At 55.9% G+C, this 15,005-nt stretch overlaps 4 protein-coding genes across 4 annotated transcripts; all 4 read left to right on the top strand.

Annotated features, from left to right (window-relative positions):
- Window positions 1–1,038: 1,038 nt before the first annotated feature.
- On the top strand, window positions 1,039–4,179 carry JKF63_05227 (uncharacterized protein; the record flags this gene model as incomplete). The annotated part of the gene is made up of 1 exon (XM_067901195.1): window positions 1,039–4,179. The coding sequence occupies one exon, from the start codon at window positions 1,039–1,041 to the stop codon at window positions 4,177–4,179; it is 3,141 nt and encodes a 1,046-aa protein (XP_067758197.1).
- Window positions 4,180–4,896: 717 nt separating this feature from the next.
- On the top strand, window positions 4,897–6,384 carry JKF63_05226 (uncharacterized protein; the record flags this gene model as incomplete). Its single annotated transcript, XM_067901194.1, has 1 exon — window positions 4,897–6,384. The coding sequence occupies one exon, from the start codon at window positions 4,897–4,899 to the stop codon at window positions 6,382–6,384; it is 1,488 nt and encodes a 495-aa protein (XP_067758196.1).
- A 1,894-nt stretch (window positions 6,385–8,278) lies between these two features.
- Window positions 8,279–8,809, top strand: JKF63_05225 (uncharacterized protein; the record flags this gene model as incomplete). The annotated part of the gene is made up of 1 exon (XM_067901193.1): window positions 8,279–8,809. One exon carries the CDS (start codon window positions 8,279–8,281, stop codon window positions 8,807–8,809), a length of 531 nt encoding a protein of 176 aa, XP_067758195.1.
- A 2,377-nt stretch (window positions 8,810–11,186) lies between these two features.
- Window positions 11,187–13,445, top strand: JKF63_05224 (uncharacterized protein; the record flags this gene model as incomplete). The annotated part of the gene is made up of 1 exon (XM_067901192.1): window positions 11,187–13,445. One exon carries the CDS (start codon window positions 11,187–11,189, stop codon window positions 13,443–13,445), a length of 2,259 nt encoding a protein of 752 aa, XP_067758194.1.
- Window positions 13,446–15,005: the final 1,560 nt, after the last annotated feature.

The raw sequence follows: 15,005 nt of genomic DNA, 5'->3' as shown, positions 1-15,005 counted from the left end.
GTTTGGGCATCTTCCTAAGAAAGCCATCGTGTAAATACGGAGGAGAGGCGGCTGATCCGACTCCCGCGCGAGTGCAAGGAGGGGGGGGGCGGACAGGACGGTGCTCGGCGTGCTTTCTTGTTTAAACTTTTGGGGCTGCCCCCCCCCCCCCCGCCTCACATCTTCCCCTCCCTCCCTCCTCCTTCTCTTCTGTTCCCCTCTTCAGTGTACTCTCTTGCGAAACCACCGGCGCACAAAGATGCATGCATGTCGATAAACTTTACATTTTGGGTGATGGCCGCATTTTTTTTTTGGGGGGGGGGTGTCGCATACGGCGTGTGTTCCCCTCTGGGGATGGGAAGGGGTGCGTTGCACTCCTTTTTTTGGTATTATTTGAACCTTAGTTTCTTTTTTTTTGCCGTCTGCTTCCCAATCGCGTTGGAGGTGTGCATGGTGATTTTGAGGGGGTTCCACTCGTTAGTTTTCTCTCTTTCTCGGCCCGGGGCGCAAGACCATCTTCACACAAGGACATTTGAAAGTGCCGTGAGAGAGGCAGAGCATCAGTGTCCGCATGGCTGTCTGCATTGCTGGAGAAGCGCTTCTCCGTTCGCTTCTCTCTGGGTCTCCTGCCCCTTCGCCCCCCCCCCCCCTCCCCTCCTCCCGTACCGCTCTGGAATGCATGCTTGCATGAGGCCGCAGCATCTGCTGCGGTGGGAAAGTACACTTTCAATAGAATGCACAAACACACATCACTACTCTTCCGGGCGCCACTCCGTGTCTCACTCTAGTTGCACTTCTTCCCTTTTTTTTATCTATCTTTGGTTTGCTGGCTTCGGTTGCATGCGCCCTCCTCCACGGCGGCTGCGGGGCGGGAGGGGATCTTCTTTTTCCCCGTGTGAATGTGGAGGGAAGGGGGTGGGGGGTGGGGCGCACACATTAAAGTCTGCCTCTGCTCTTCTTTGTCACACACACACACACACACACACACGCACACACCTCTTTCTCCTCTTCGCTGTTCTGGAAAGGAGCCACCAACGAAACACACAGCTGGAAAGATTGATGATTCTGCTATCGTCATGGTCGCGTGCATCGAAGAAAATGCCCCATTCGTGGATGACGCTGATGGTGGATGAGTGTGCCGCCATGGCACCACCGCACATTCCCACCTTTGTGCGTAGCACTTTCAAAAGCAGCGGCGTGGCGCCGGCAAAAGGCTGCTCGGGCTCGCCAATGAACAGCAGCAGCTGTGACTGCACGCAGTCCTCGGCTGGGGTGCATCACACTTGCTTGTCCGCGTCGTCCGCGGTGACGATGGCATCGACGTTTGTGTCTTCATCTAGTGCTAGTGAAGTGCCGGCAAGGGCGCATGAGTGGGCGGCGGTGGTGCGCCTCCTGTGTGAGGGTGGAGACTGGGTTCGTGCGGTTGCCGTCGTCGACGGACTACCGTCCGCGCTGCAGCAGTCTACCAGACACAAGGCTGTGCGAGACGAGTGGCCACTTCCACGGTCTGTGAAGGAGTTGTGGAGGCGGACGTCGATTCCCTGGGCGGCGGCAGCTTCATCGATTCCCGGGATGACACCACTGCCCCCAGGCATTGCACGGTGCGCTGCGGGGTTCCCCCAGAGCTCCGCCCCCCAGTCACGCGAAACTCTCGCGTCCTGTCGAACTGCCGATCTTGTGCGGATCGCCTACAGTCTGAGTCGGCCGCGTGTGGCAGATGTCGCTGTGGCCGCTCCAGCGGGTCAATTGCCAGCCCCCCCGCAAACGCTCAAGTCAGAGCAGCAGATGATCGTCGCCGAGCTACGCCGTCGTGGTGCAGTCCTGGAAGTCGTGCAGTGTGTCGTCAATTGGCAGCGACGGCAACTCGCCTCCCCTGATGTGGAGGACGCGACCAACGCCACTTCTGGTGGCACGCGAGATGACATCTTGGATGGGGTCAAGGTTGTAAAGACTGCGCTCTTTCCATTCGTTCCCACCTGCGGTGCCGGAAGCGATGCGTGCCAGTCGAGCGGTGTGTCGGCTGCCCCCCGTTCGGTCTTTGAGCCTTGGTCGGGACGGATGAGCGGGCGGCCACCCTTGTATACATCTGCGCATCTTCAAGTGATCCGCCAAGTTGCTGCCAGTCACCCCATCATACTCGCACGGTGTCTGCGTGACAGGACCGTTGTGGATCGACTCGTGTGTCACGCAGGTGAGGCGGTGGTCGCTGAGGTAGTCCTGTTGCTCATGGAACACATTGCATCTCTAGTCAGCGGCCGGGCGGAGCGCCGACCGCCGGCCAAGACGCCTGTCGAGGAGGACGGACGAGTTGAAGTGGCACTCTCAGAGAAGCTCGCTGCATCTGTCTTTTTATCGAGATCACGCCTAGGCAACCGCAGTGCGACTTGGACCAACGGTCCGGCTCCTTCGATACTCTCTCAGGGTGGGTTAAAGTTGACGCCAACTGAAGCCTTCACGGCGGCGGAGGCCTGTTGGCGGGCCCTGGCAGCGCTGCTCTTCTCTCTCCATCCGTACATATACGGGCAGCCGAAGACTGGCAAGGAAAAGTTGCTCGCTGCACTGATTTCTGCACTCGACGAGACGACTCGCGTATTCGCTGTGGATTGCCCGAGACCCGGCCTGACGTTGAATTCTCCTGAGCATAGTAGTTCTGGCACACGACCGGCAGAGGGAAGTGCAATACCCCAACGCGGCGGCAGGGTGCCCGGCGTCCTCTCCGACAAGGTGCGTCACGCTATCAAGGCGGCTGTAGAGTCCGTGTGCTCACCACTTCTCAGTCATGAGCCGCAGGTGCGCTTCATTCGCCTACCGACATTTGGCCAAGTGGCGAGTTTGCTCAGGGCTCTCGATGTGCCGGTTCCCAACGCGCTGGCCCAATGTCTCTTCTTGTGCATGGCAGACGCGGTGGCGCCATCTCTCGAAGGGGGCGCTTCAAACGCATCGAGCGATTACGTTGCCCAGTACTTGTCGAGTGCGCCGTCGAGTCGTTGGGTACACGCGCTGGCCATGGTGGATACCGCACACAGAGAGTCCGCCTACCGTGTCTCGCCCGCCCACGAGCGTGCAATCCTCAGCGGGCTGCAGAGCATCTCAATTGCACAGACGTGGACTTCTGCTCTGCGCACTGTTTCGGTTTTCAAGGAGAGCTACAGCCTCATGCCGGACGAGCGCACCCTCCCAACGCTCCTCCTCAACCTCAAGCAGCAGTCGTGGCAGGATGCATTCCGTGTCCTACAGTACGTTCCGGGAGGGGACGCAGACCGGTCGTCGCCATCGGTTCTACGAGATTTACAGCTTGTCGCACTCAAGCACGCTTCGTGGGTGGTTCCGCTACGCCTCATGACACACTTGCAGCGCTGCCGTGCCGATGGCTTCATGAGTTACCTCTACTGCTTGTGTTCAGCGGCCCGCAGCGGGAATGCCCAGCTGGCTTTCGAGTTTTTCCTGTCGCTGAAGCACGGGCGAGGCCGGCACGCGGCGCTGAAAAGGCTCTCCCCGTACAATGAGCTGACAGTGGCCGTCGCAGCAGTTGCGATGTTGGACTATGGGCAAGCGGAGGCGTTGATAGCCTTCAGCACTCGCGTGGTGGCCATGTGTACCGCTACTGACACCGCGGGCCAGGCACCCGAGGCGGGGACGGCAGTGGACTCAGAGAATGCCCTGCTCACCGTTGATGGGTTACAGATGGCCCAGGCAGCGCAGGCGTGCGCACTACTCGCGTTGCGTCGTCATGAGGCTTTGACGCTTTTCTTGAACGAATGTGCCGCGACATCGCTGTCGGCCTTGCTACGTCGAGTGATACTTCTCTACTGCCTGAGTGGGCTAGATCACTTGCGCGCCCCCGTGCGACTCATCTTCGACGTTGTGGGCCATCAAGGTAGTGCGCTTCAGAGGAACGAAGTGTTGCCCTCGCAGGAGGCTAACCAGAGCCCCATCAGGGAGTTCCTCGTCGCCGTAGCTGCAGATCAGAAGCACGCCGGCACCTTCGAAACACGGCAGCGTGGCACCGCTGGGCGTCGCCAGCACTTGTACATAGCTATGACGCACCAGAGACGACAGAAGAAGGCGCTTGCTGCGGCGTTGGGGATGTTTATGCGGGACCAAGAGGGGGCTCTGTCGCCCAACATATCACGCCTTGTGGCACAGTCGATGGTTGAGGAGGGCGTGGGAGCTGAGTATCTCTCAGCGGCTCTGCTTTAGCCGCGGGTTACTGAAGATGAGGGGTGGGAGAAAGGGGGGGAGGGGGAGGAGGAGTGCCGAAGACATTGTCGATGCCCCATTGCCCGGCGCGCTTCCTCCCTGTCCCCTGTCCCACCACCCTCCAGCGCAGGGAGCCGGACGGGGTAGGAAAAAAAAAGAGAAGACGCAAACAGTAAAAGGAATGTAGTGCGCGTTTCCAACGGCTCCAGCGCGAGGGCTGAGGCCTTCGGTTTTGATCTCCGTGAGCGCTTTGGCTCTCTTCTACCTCGTGGCGCGAGGGAGAGGGGGGGGGTACCACGTGCGTGTGATGTGTGGAGGCACGGCATATGCGCGTGCAGTGCTACTGTTTCCATCGTAGTGGTACCTCTTCATATGTATGTACATTTTTGTTTGCAAATGCTGTGGGCGCACTTATTTGACTCGCGCCATCGTTACTGTTTTTACTCCCGCTGTTTGTTTTTGCATGCCTCTCCCTCCTCTCCCTCCCTCCCTCCCTCCTCTCTCTCTTCCCTCTCATGCGAGGAATGCAAAAGGCCATCATCCACACGTGCGTACTCTCTGTTTTATTCACGCAAGTCCTCCTCCCCCCCTCCCCCTCCGCTCAAAACAAGCGTTGCGCACGCATGCACACCCGCGCGTGTGTGTGTGTGTGTGTGTCTGTGTGTGTGTCTGAGACAACTCATCATCTCCGTGCTCGCGCCGGATTTCCTTTCCGCGATGAAGCAAAAGTCCAGGATGGAGCGGCTCTGTGAGGTGTCGCACGTGTCGGACCTTCCTACAATCATAAAACTCATCATGAAGCGTAATATCAACATACTGAAGCCCGATGCGAATGGCCGAACGGCGCTGCACTACGCCTGTATAAACGAAAACAGGTTATTGGTCTCATATCTTCTCTCTCGTGATGACATCGATGTGGACTTGAAGGACAACAAGGGTAACACTGCGCTTCAACTGACGCCGGATGCATCGCGCAGCGACATGCGACTACTGTTTTCAGAGATGGTCGCACGCCGGCAAGCGCGTGAGTGCCAGCCGCCGATACAGAGGGGCCGGGAGGCCAATGAGCAGATGCTTGACAATGAGCTGCGCGAGTCTGACAAGGTGAGTCCCGCCACCATGCGTAAGATCGTGGTGTGCTTGGTGTTGCCGCTGCTCATTCTCATCTTTTACAACGGCATCTTGTTTGCTCTTCAGTTCATTATGGCGACACTCTGCTTTTATTATCTCGCTGTGGCATACTTTGTGTCGGAGATCGCGATTCGGCCGCCATGGTACCACCATCATCCCGGTGCAAACAGCCTCACCATGAAGGGTTGCCCCGACTACTGGCAGGGTTGGATCTACAACCCCAAGACGGACTTTGGTCTTGATTACGAGGACGTTGAGTTCCCGTCGACCGAACGATACACGCTCCGTGGCTGGTATGTCCCACCACCGCAGGAGAGGGCAATGCCTATGGGCATCGTGCTGGTGCACGGTGGTGGCCGCGACCGTCGCTCGTGGGAGCGACACGTGCCGTTCCTTCACAACGCCGGCTACGGCTGTCTGTTATTTGACTTCAGAGAGCACGGCCTCAGCAGCGGAAAGATGCGCGGCTTTACTTTTGGCATAAAGGAACGCTTTGACGTGATTGCGGCATGCGACTTGATGCAGTCCAAGTACGGCTACAAGCGCATCTGTGCCATGGGCACTAGCGTCGGCGGTGCCTCAGTGATCATGGCCGCTGCAATCGACAAGAACATCGACGTCGTCATTGCAGAAAATGCCATCACAACGTCAGCAACTCTCCTCGATCAGCAGATGGTCAATTTCTTTGGCGGTTATTTCGCGCAGAGATGGTATAGCGTGGGTCTCTTCCGGTTGTTCCGCCGATGCGCGACTTTTTGGCTGAACTGGCGCATCGGCAACACACCCTCAAAACACTGTCAGGCGCTGCACTGTATCTCGAAGATATCACCGCGGCCAATTCTCTTGATGCACGGCTTGAACGACACTTTGGTGCCGGTTCGCCACTCGGAGATTCTCTTCGAGACAGCCCTGGAACCGAAAGAGCTTTATTTGTGTGACGCCGCCTTCCACTGTGGCTTGTACAACACACGGCCGGAAGAATACGAAGCGACGGTGCTGGAGTTTCTGGAAAAACACGGTGCGGCTCCACCTTCGTCGCCAATGCCAGTCGACATCAGCAAGAAGGCGCAGTAGTAGTGTTCTTGACAAGCCCATGTGCGCCACCTGTCCTGCTGCGCTGTTTACGTGTGTGTCGTGTGTGTGTGTGTGTCGTGTGTGTGTGCCTGCTGTTATTTTTGCTCCTCTCTCCGTTATTCGGCAGTTTCCAGCGAGAACTCCAATCAACGCGATTCCTGTCTCACCTCAACACCTGTGCGCAAAGTTTTTTTTTGGGGGGCTTTGCAGGTTCCCTTCAGTTTTTATTTTCATTAAAAAAAAAGAACACATATAAATGACATTTGCTGTGTTCAGCGGGTGTTCCTTCACTTCCCTTCCTGCATATATCTTCTTCTTTCCAATGTTGCACTTTGTCACGTCTGTGGTACGCACAACGCCCCCTCCCCCCCTTTCTGATAACGGTCTCTCTCTCTCCTCTCTCCTCTCTGCTCTTCTCCCTTCTTACTTTCTCTCCTTTCCTTTGGCCCTTTAGTCTGGGGCGGGGCAGTGTGTGGGTACACTACGAGAGCGTTGGTAGGAGGGGGAGGGGGGAGGGGAGGAGGGCATACGCCGTGGTTGATGATATCGATACAATACTGGCGTGTGTGTGCGTGTGTGTGTGTGGTTTTGTGTGTGTGTTCATCACTTTAGGTTGTTCCGAGCTCAACTTCGCGCTCCCCCCAAAAATTTCTTTTTTTTTGCCGAATGTAAAACACAAAAAAAAGATATATGAAAAAGATTTGTCTGTGAACTGTCGCATCATCACACAGACACCGATACACACACGCATATGTTCCAGAAATCTTTTTTTTATACACCAACGTTTTTTTTTGTGTGTTTGAGAAGTCTTCTTGCCTTTTCCGCATCGTTGTGTTTTATTACCCCGATGTCTTGGCTAGAGAGACTTTGTCTTGGTTGTGTGTGTGTGTATGTGTGTCGGCACGTATATAGAACAGCGATATACAGAGAGACTGTAAACTGGTATGCACAGTAATGCGGTGTGTGTGTGTGTGTGGGGGGGCCAACCCCCCCTTTTTCGCCCCGCCCCCGCCTCTCGCCCCAACACCGCCCTTCACCAGCATCCGCATTCACTTTACAGTCATGTGCGTTTTTGTTTAACCCCTTTGCCCTGTTTCTCCCCGTATATTCGAGTGGTGTGCTGCTCTTTTATTTCGCTGGTTTCAGGTCTTTTCGTTGCTTTGTGAGCTCACGTCTGCCCCCCCCCCCCTCCGTTTGTGTCCCCAAGCAGTATGGATAAACTTCTTTTTTTTTTACCCCCCTCAACGGCGGCGGCGAGGGGTGTTGATGCAAAGGGGAGGTCGCTGGAAAGTCACTCCCTCGGCGTCTAGTGATTTCTCTCACCCATGCCGAAGTCCCTGTTGTGCTCACTCGTGATTTGGCGCCGGCACATCAGACATAATTCAATATCATTTCTTTACAGCATGTCCTGAGGACTTTTCTCGTACTCTTCTTCTTCAACTAGTCCCCCCCTTTTTTCCCTCCCCGCCCTGCAGCCCCCATTTCTCAGCAACGAACATAGAAGCTGCGGAAAGCCACGGCAGCGGTACCGCAAGGGTTTTCGGTTCTCCTCCCCACATCGAACACCCTTACTTGGGTGAGCTCTTCTCGCATTTCGTGTCGCGGAGGTCCGCATGGTTGCGTGGGCCGTTTTTTTAGGGAGGTTAGTCTGTTTGTCTGCGTTGCACTGTCTCTTTTGCTGGTCAATCAGTCTCGGTGACTGTCCAAACTCGCTTTCACAGGCCCCCCCCCTTCTCCCCCCACCCCCCTTCACCACCACCACCACTTTGTCCTCCTCCACTGCATCACCTTCCATTTTCAAGCGCGTACGCACATATTTCTCCTCGCTGTGTTTCTTCTTTTTTTTTTGTCCTGGCCGCCTCTTTCCCCCGCCATTTCTTTCCAGCCAAAAAAAATGGATATCAACGGTACCTTCGTGGACTGCAAGCGAAGCGGCACAGACGAGGCGATTCTCCGCTTCCTAATCCTCGACGCACCGAGCCCAAGCAGTTTGCCGACTTACGTGAAGCTTCTGCAGCGACACAATGTGCACCACCTCGTACGCGCCTGCGGCCCCACTTACAACGCGGAGTTGGTGGAGAAGAATGGCATCCACGTGCACGGGTGGACATTCGACGATGGTGCACCGCCAACGCAGTCGGTGATGCAAAATTGGCTAGACTTGTTATCTGAGGAGGTCGGCAAGACGCCACCGGAGACGATCGCAGTACATTGCGTGGCGGGACTAGGACGAGCTCCAATTTTAGTGGCGTTAGCCCTCGTAGAGTACGGCAACATGGCTCCGCTGGACGCCGTCGGCTATGTTCGAGAGCGGCGGAAGGGCGCCATCAATCAAGTACAACTGAACTGGCTTATGCGGTACAAGCCACGACATCACCGATCGAGTGAGCACTCGCTTATCTGCACCAACTGCTCTCTTATGTGAAGGGGGGAAGGGAGGGGGTGGGGGGAGGGGAGGCACCAGAAAAGTGAAGCGTGGTCTCACCTGTGGTGATGCCCATAAAGGTTATCTCCCCACAGAAAGCATCGTCTTTTATGAATACGGTGACGAACAAGCGAGACCGTGTGGAGGGGAGGGGAGTGTGTGTGTGTGTGTGTGTGTAGGATGGCGGATGGGACTGAGACGCATCGCACGGAGTTGCCGCCTTCCTCATATCTGTACTCGTCTCTTTCTTTGTCCTTCCTGCGTACACTCGATTTTATGCTTTTGTGCGGCTCCTCTTTTTTTGGGGTGTGTGTGTGATGTCCGTGCATAATTGTGTGTTTTGATTTTTTTTCCTGCGCACTCATATGGTTTTCGGTTAAAAAGTGTGTGTGTGTGTGTGCGCCACAGTGTCTGCCAGTGCGTGCACAAGGCGTGTGCGCTTCATTGTGAATGTGTTTTCGTGTATGCCTTTGCTTCCCTGCTTGTTGCCTCAACACAGTCTCCCGAATGATTCCGTACCCCCCTCCCCTCCCCTCCTCCTCCCCACCCCACCCCCACCCCCTCCTCTCCCTTTCCCGTGTGGGTTGCCGCAGTCAAATATCGGTTCTCTAGAGAAACCAAGCAGTTCCCTATCCTCTCCCTACGAATGCCAAACCACCTTTAGCGGTGAGGAGCTCACGTACCTCTGGCGTAAGATGAGGGGAGGCCGGGGGGGGGCGCGGGGGGTCGTCACTTTGATCTCAGCCATCGGATGTTGGCTGGCGCTAGGCCACAGCGATCTACGGCGGACGCACACATCCATGTCATCTATTGTGATTGGTGTAATGCGGGGGGGGGAGGGAGAGAGAGAGGGAGTTCAGCGCGGTCCGAAAGCGTATCGCTCGGTCCTGATTTGCCGTACGTTGATTCATGGGGCGGTGGTGGTGGTGGTGTTCATTACGTGAAGAGCGGTTATACATTGGACGCGGGTAGGAGGAGGAGGGACAACCCGAGGCGTAGTGTGGGTAGAGATTGAGGCAGCGGCCCTTCTTACAAGACTGCGTCTGCATTGCTCTAATGCGTATCCACTTTTTGGTTTGCATCGCACGATGGGCATGTTATAAGGCGGACAAAGCCTCAAGTTGAGGGGAGATATCTTGTTGTTGGGCAAAGAGGACACGCTGAGGCTCGCATCTTTCTTTTATTCTCCCCAGCACGTTCCTTCACTCCCCCTTGTTGTGAGAGGGATATTCGAACAGCCCGTGTCAGACCGCCCCCCGTCCGGCCGACCTCCTGCGTCGTGAATTTGTTTACCTCGATTCCCGCGGCACAGGGGGGGGGGCGGACGGGGGCGGTTTGGCGTGTTCATCAGTGTCCTCGAAACTTGCAGGCGTGCATCTGGTATGGAGTCTAAAAGACACACACACACACACACGCACGGGCAGAGTGGTCTCTCCTTTCTTGAAAACATGGCACGTCTCTCACGTGAAAACGAATGCCTCCCCAACCCAAACCGCAAAAAAGAAATGATCACTTTTTAAAAAAGTTGGAATACACGAAAAAAGGTCCAGACATGACCCATGAGGGTGGGGTGGGGGTGCTCGTGTGGTGGGGTCAACTTATATCACCGAATCGCGAGAGGTGTCTCGGGGTGCGTTGTGTAGTAGAGGACCGTCCCCCTCCGTCCCCCTCCTCCGTCCCCTCCTTCCTCCCCCTCCCTCCTTTCTCCCCCCCATATCTCTTGTTCTCCTTTCTGTTAATGAGGTTGCGTAAACAGTGAGGTGGTTGTCTTTGATCCACTCTTCCCTGCAGACAACTCCCCCCCCCCCATTTCCCCCGTCTCCAATCTATGGTCCCGCTTTTCATCATCTGGAGAGGCTCGATGTACGGTGGACGTGCAGATGAGTGTGGATGAGTCTGTGCTTTCTGGCGCTCGGCATCCTTGCCTCGAGCCCTCCACGATTTTGACGTGACGAGCAAGGTCTCCTGTCTTCCTCGGCCTCTGCCTTCACATCCCCTCTGTTGTGCTCTGCCAAAAAGTAAACCCTGCGACGCATTCGCACATTATTATTTTTGAAATGCTTACCCTGTCTTAGTGTGTCACTCAATTCACTGCACTGCACTGCTGTGCTCTCTTTTCTGTTTTATCTGTCACGAAAGCCATCACAAGCAAACGGGGGACATCAAAACTGGAGCTCAACCACTACCAACTGCTGCTGCCCCCCCCCCCTCCCCCCTCCCCCCCATACACACACACACACACACGCACGGAACGCTGTGGAACACCACGGACCCATTCTTGGAAACAAAGGCATCGCACTACCGCTTTGCCTCCATTGTCATTTGCTGCCGCTGTGATTTCTTCTCACTTCCCTCTCCTGCCTGGGAACGTTTCCCCATGTCCTCTGACAGCGACACCGAGGTGGGGTCCCCGTCGAAGAAGTCGTCGCACGTGGACTGGGAGCGTGTCGAGCACAAACTTGCGAATTTGCCAACGCTGGAGCGGTTGTTGCAGGAGTCCGACCCGAACGACTTCACTAGCGATGATCTGGAGGAGGCATCCCGGTTTGTGTACGACATCATTGCGACCAACCCGCAGTGTGATACGGATATCGAGAAGGCGCAGCGAAAGCTCCAAAAAACGTACCGTCGCGTGTTCAAGAAGTCGCTGCTGCTGGCGGGATACAAACACCTGCTGCGCAAGACCGAAGGGGCAGCGGTCGCGCCGGCGAATGAAAAAGATACACCTGCGCACCCTCACCCTGACAAGCTCACCTGCTGTGGTGCACCGACTCCTGCTGCTGCTGCTCCTCCTCCTCCTCTTCTCCCCGATGTGGAGGACGTTAAGTCTCTGCCGACCTTGTCCGCGTCCGGTAGCTCGCTGCTTTCCACAGCAAAGATATCTGTGACGTGTCCAGTGCTGGAGCGCTACCTCGTGTTCAAGGCCCCGCGTAGCCAGTCTGGTGTGTTGGTGGTTACAGTGTTTACCTCCGCCTACCCAGACGGGCAGAGCTTCAGTTGTCAATGGAACTGCTACTACTGCCCCAACGAGCCGGGCCAGCCGCGCAGCTACTTGCTGAACGAGCCTGGCGTGCGGCGGGCGAACCGCCTGCAGTTTGACCCCTATCGCCAGTTTGAGGAGCGGGTCCGCTCTCTCTTGGCTATCGGCCACCCCGCCGACAAGGTTGAGCTTCTGGTGCTGGGCGGCACCTGGGAGAGCTACCCACGCTTGTACCGGGAGCGCTTTATCCGCGATCTCTTCTACGCGGCAAACACCATGTTTGACTCCCCGCAGGTGCCACGACGACCACCACTGGACTTGCTTCAGGAGCAGCTCTTGAATGAGTGCGCTCAGTGCAAGATCATTGGTGTAACCCTGGAGACTCGTCCCGACACAATCAACCAGGACATGCTAGTGGAGTTGCGTCGGTTCGGCTGCACTCGGGTTCAGCTGGGTGTGCAACATACAGACGACAACGTCCTTACCTTCGTCAATCGCCAGTCAACTCGCGAGGACGCCATGAATGCCATCAAGCTGTTGAAGGACAGCTGTTTCAAGGTGGATATTCACCTCATGCCTGACCTGCCCAGCTCAAGCCCCGCCATTGACAAGGCCATGTTCGACGACGTCCTCGGCTCTCCGTACCTTCAGGCAGATCAGTGGAAGATTTATCCATGCCAAACGACGCCTTTCTCCGTCATTGAGCAGTGGTACAAGGATGGCAAGTACATCCCCTACGGCCTGGAGAACTTGATTGACGTGTTGCTCTACGCCAAAGCGCGTGTGCACCCATGGATCCGCATCAACCGGGTCATCCGGGACATCCCAGTGGACTACGTCCTTGCTGGCGTCGAGGTCGCAAACCTGCGCCAGCTGCTCGCCCACCAGCTGCGAGCGCGCGGCGAGCGATGTCATTGCATTCGATGTCGTGAAATCAAGGGCGACAAGGCAGTCACGGAGAAGTTGAAGTCGGCCATCCTGCGAGAGCGGCGCTACGAGGCTAGCGAAGGGACGGAGGTGTTTCTCTCCTTCGAGACACCAACGGATGACGCGACTATTTTAGGATTCCTGCGACTGCGAGTCAATATTCGCAACTGGGAGACACCGTTCACGGAGCTGCTGCCGTGTGCGCTCATTCGCGAGCTTCACGTCTACGGCAACCTCCAACCGACATATGCGCTGGAAGGTGGCAGTGCGAATGCGTCGGCTGCCCAGCACACCGGCATTGGTCAGCGTCTCCTCGAGAGAGCGGAGGCCATCGCGAGGAATGCCGGATACACCCAAATTGCAGTCATCAGCGGTGTCGGTGTCCGCGGGTACTACAGGCGCCGTGGCTACAGACTACTGGCAGTTCACCGCGGTGGATTTCTCGTGAAGGACCTTGTGGATGTGAGTGACGCACCGGCAACCGTTCCTCTCGCTGCATCTCTCGATTTCTCTCTGCAACGCGACGAGGAGCTGCTGCAGCGGGCGGCGGAAAATCGCGTGGGGGCCTCGTCTTTATCGATCTCGGTTCCGGCACCCGCACGGGGCGCAGTCACGTTCGCTGCGCTGGGGACGCACGCAGCTGCGTGGTGTGGTCAGTTACGCGCCACTGTTACGCAATGGTGGGCCACCCGAAAGCGTTGCCGTGACGAAGAGGTGAGGCAGTCGTAGCGGAGCGACTAGGAGGGACACGTTCACGCGACCATTGCTTAATGGCATAGGTGGAACACACTGCTCCAACGCGCCTTTTCCCGCATGGTTTGTCTTTTTTATCCAAGGCGCGACGCAGTGTTCAGGACGTTCAGCAGCAGAGGGGCATGTGTTTGATAATATCATCTCTATTTTCTCTCCACCCCTCCTGCCTCTGCCCCATCGAAACCCATCGGGCGGGCGGGCGGGCGGGCGGGAGGAGGAGTGGAGGGGGGAGGTAGAGAACTATGCGTGTAATCGATTCGAAGTGAAGAGGCAAGGTGAAAAAATAATCAGAGGTAAATGGCAGTGTGTGACCCCCCCCTCCCTCGTCACCCAAGAAGGGGATCTACGATGCATCATTAAAAAAAAACACCAAAGGGGAGACAGGATTTGGAAAGGGGGGGTCCTCGACTGGTTGCGCTCCGCTACCTCTTCTCTCGCCTAGTTCCGACGAGGCGCTTTGCGTATATTCGAGCTTTGTTGCTCGGGTGACTGGGAGGGGGGTGGGTGGGTGGGTAGGGCGGAGCGGACAACGTAAGAGCGAGCACCGCCGTCGACTTGCGCCGATGCTTGGGTGGTTTTATGCTTGACTATCCCCGCTATTGCGATCCTTGTTATTCCCTCGACAGGGTCAAGAAGAGTATTGCTGCCCTGCCTTGTAGGTTGTGCTCGCCATATCTCCGCTTACGACTGCTCTTGAACGGCATCACTGCTTCATCATCATCTCTGTTTTACTCTCTGCTTTTTTTGCTGACATCCTGGATGTGCTTCGCCTGAACTCACACATACTATTCAAATCACCCACTGTCACACGCCCATACACACATATATACACACCTATATTACATATACACGCGCATGTACATACATTTATTTATGTGTATGTGTATGTGTACTCCCGTTACATTGACATGTACTGCTGTCTGTTTACCCGAATGAATATCACACTTAGAATTTGCCTTCATCTTTCTTCTTCTTCCCTCCTCCTCCCCCTCCTTCCCCACCAACTCTCCATCTCGTGATTCCCCCTTTGCTTGGCTCTTCTTGTCGGAACCGAAGAAGGTGTATATATATATATCTATATAACCAAGGGTTACGTATTTTGCGCACGTAACACATCCCCGCCCCATTCCGTTCACACTCCCTGACCCTCTCTTCGCCCCCCTCCACACACACACACACACACACACGCGGACATCTACACGTACGCGGATATAAAGCTCGCGCGCGTGTATCTCTTTCCGTCCGTCCGTCCCCCCTTTTTTTTGTCCATCATCTGCATTGCCGGTTGCCACAAGTTTTATTTATTTATTCGGGGGCGTATCGTTGCGTCTTTCAGTTTTACCTCAGCGACGTCATTTTTTGGGTGTAACTCTTTTCTTCCCCTCTCGTCTGCATTTTGTGGTTTCCGTCTGCGCTGTGTACGTGCTGAGTGGTTGTGCCCTCGTAATATTAACACGCATTAAAAAGCCACGCGTCCTGCGCTCTGTGAAAAACAGAAAAAGCGGAGCTGGCTGGATCCACACATACACAAACACA

Source organism: Porcisia hertigi, chromosome 16 (genome assembly GCF_017918235.1).
Source record: "Porcisia hertigi strain C119 chromosome 16, whole genome shotgun sequence".
Lineage (NCBI taxonomy): Eukaryota > Euglenozoa > Kinetoplastea > Trypanosomatida > Trypanosomatidae > Porcisia > Porcisia hertigi.
The sequence above is the reverse complement of the archived record's forward strand: the minus strand, read 5'-3'. Positions and strand labels throughout refer to the sequence as shown.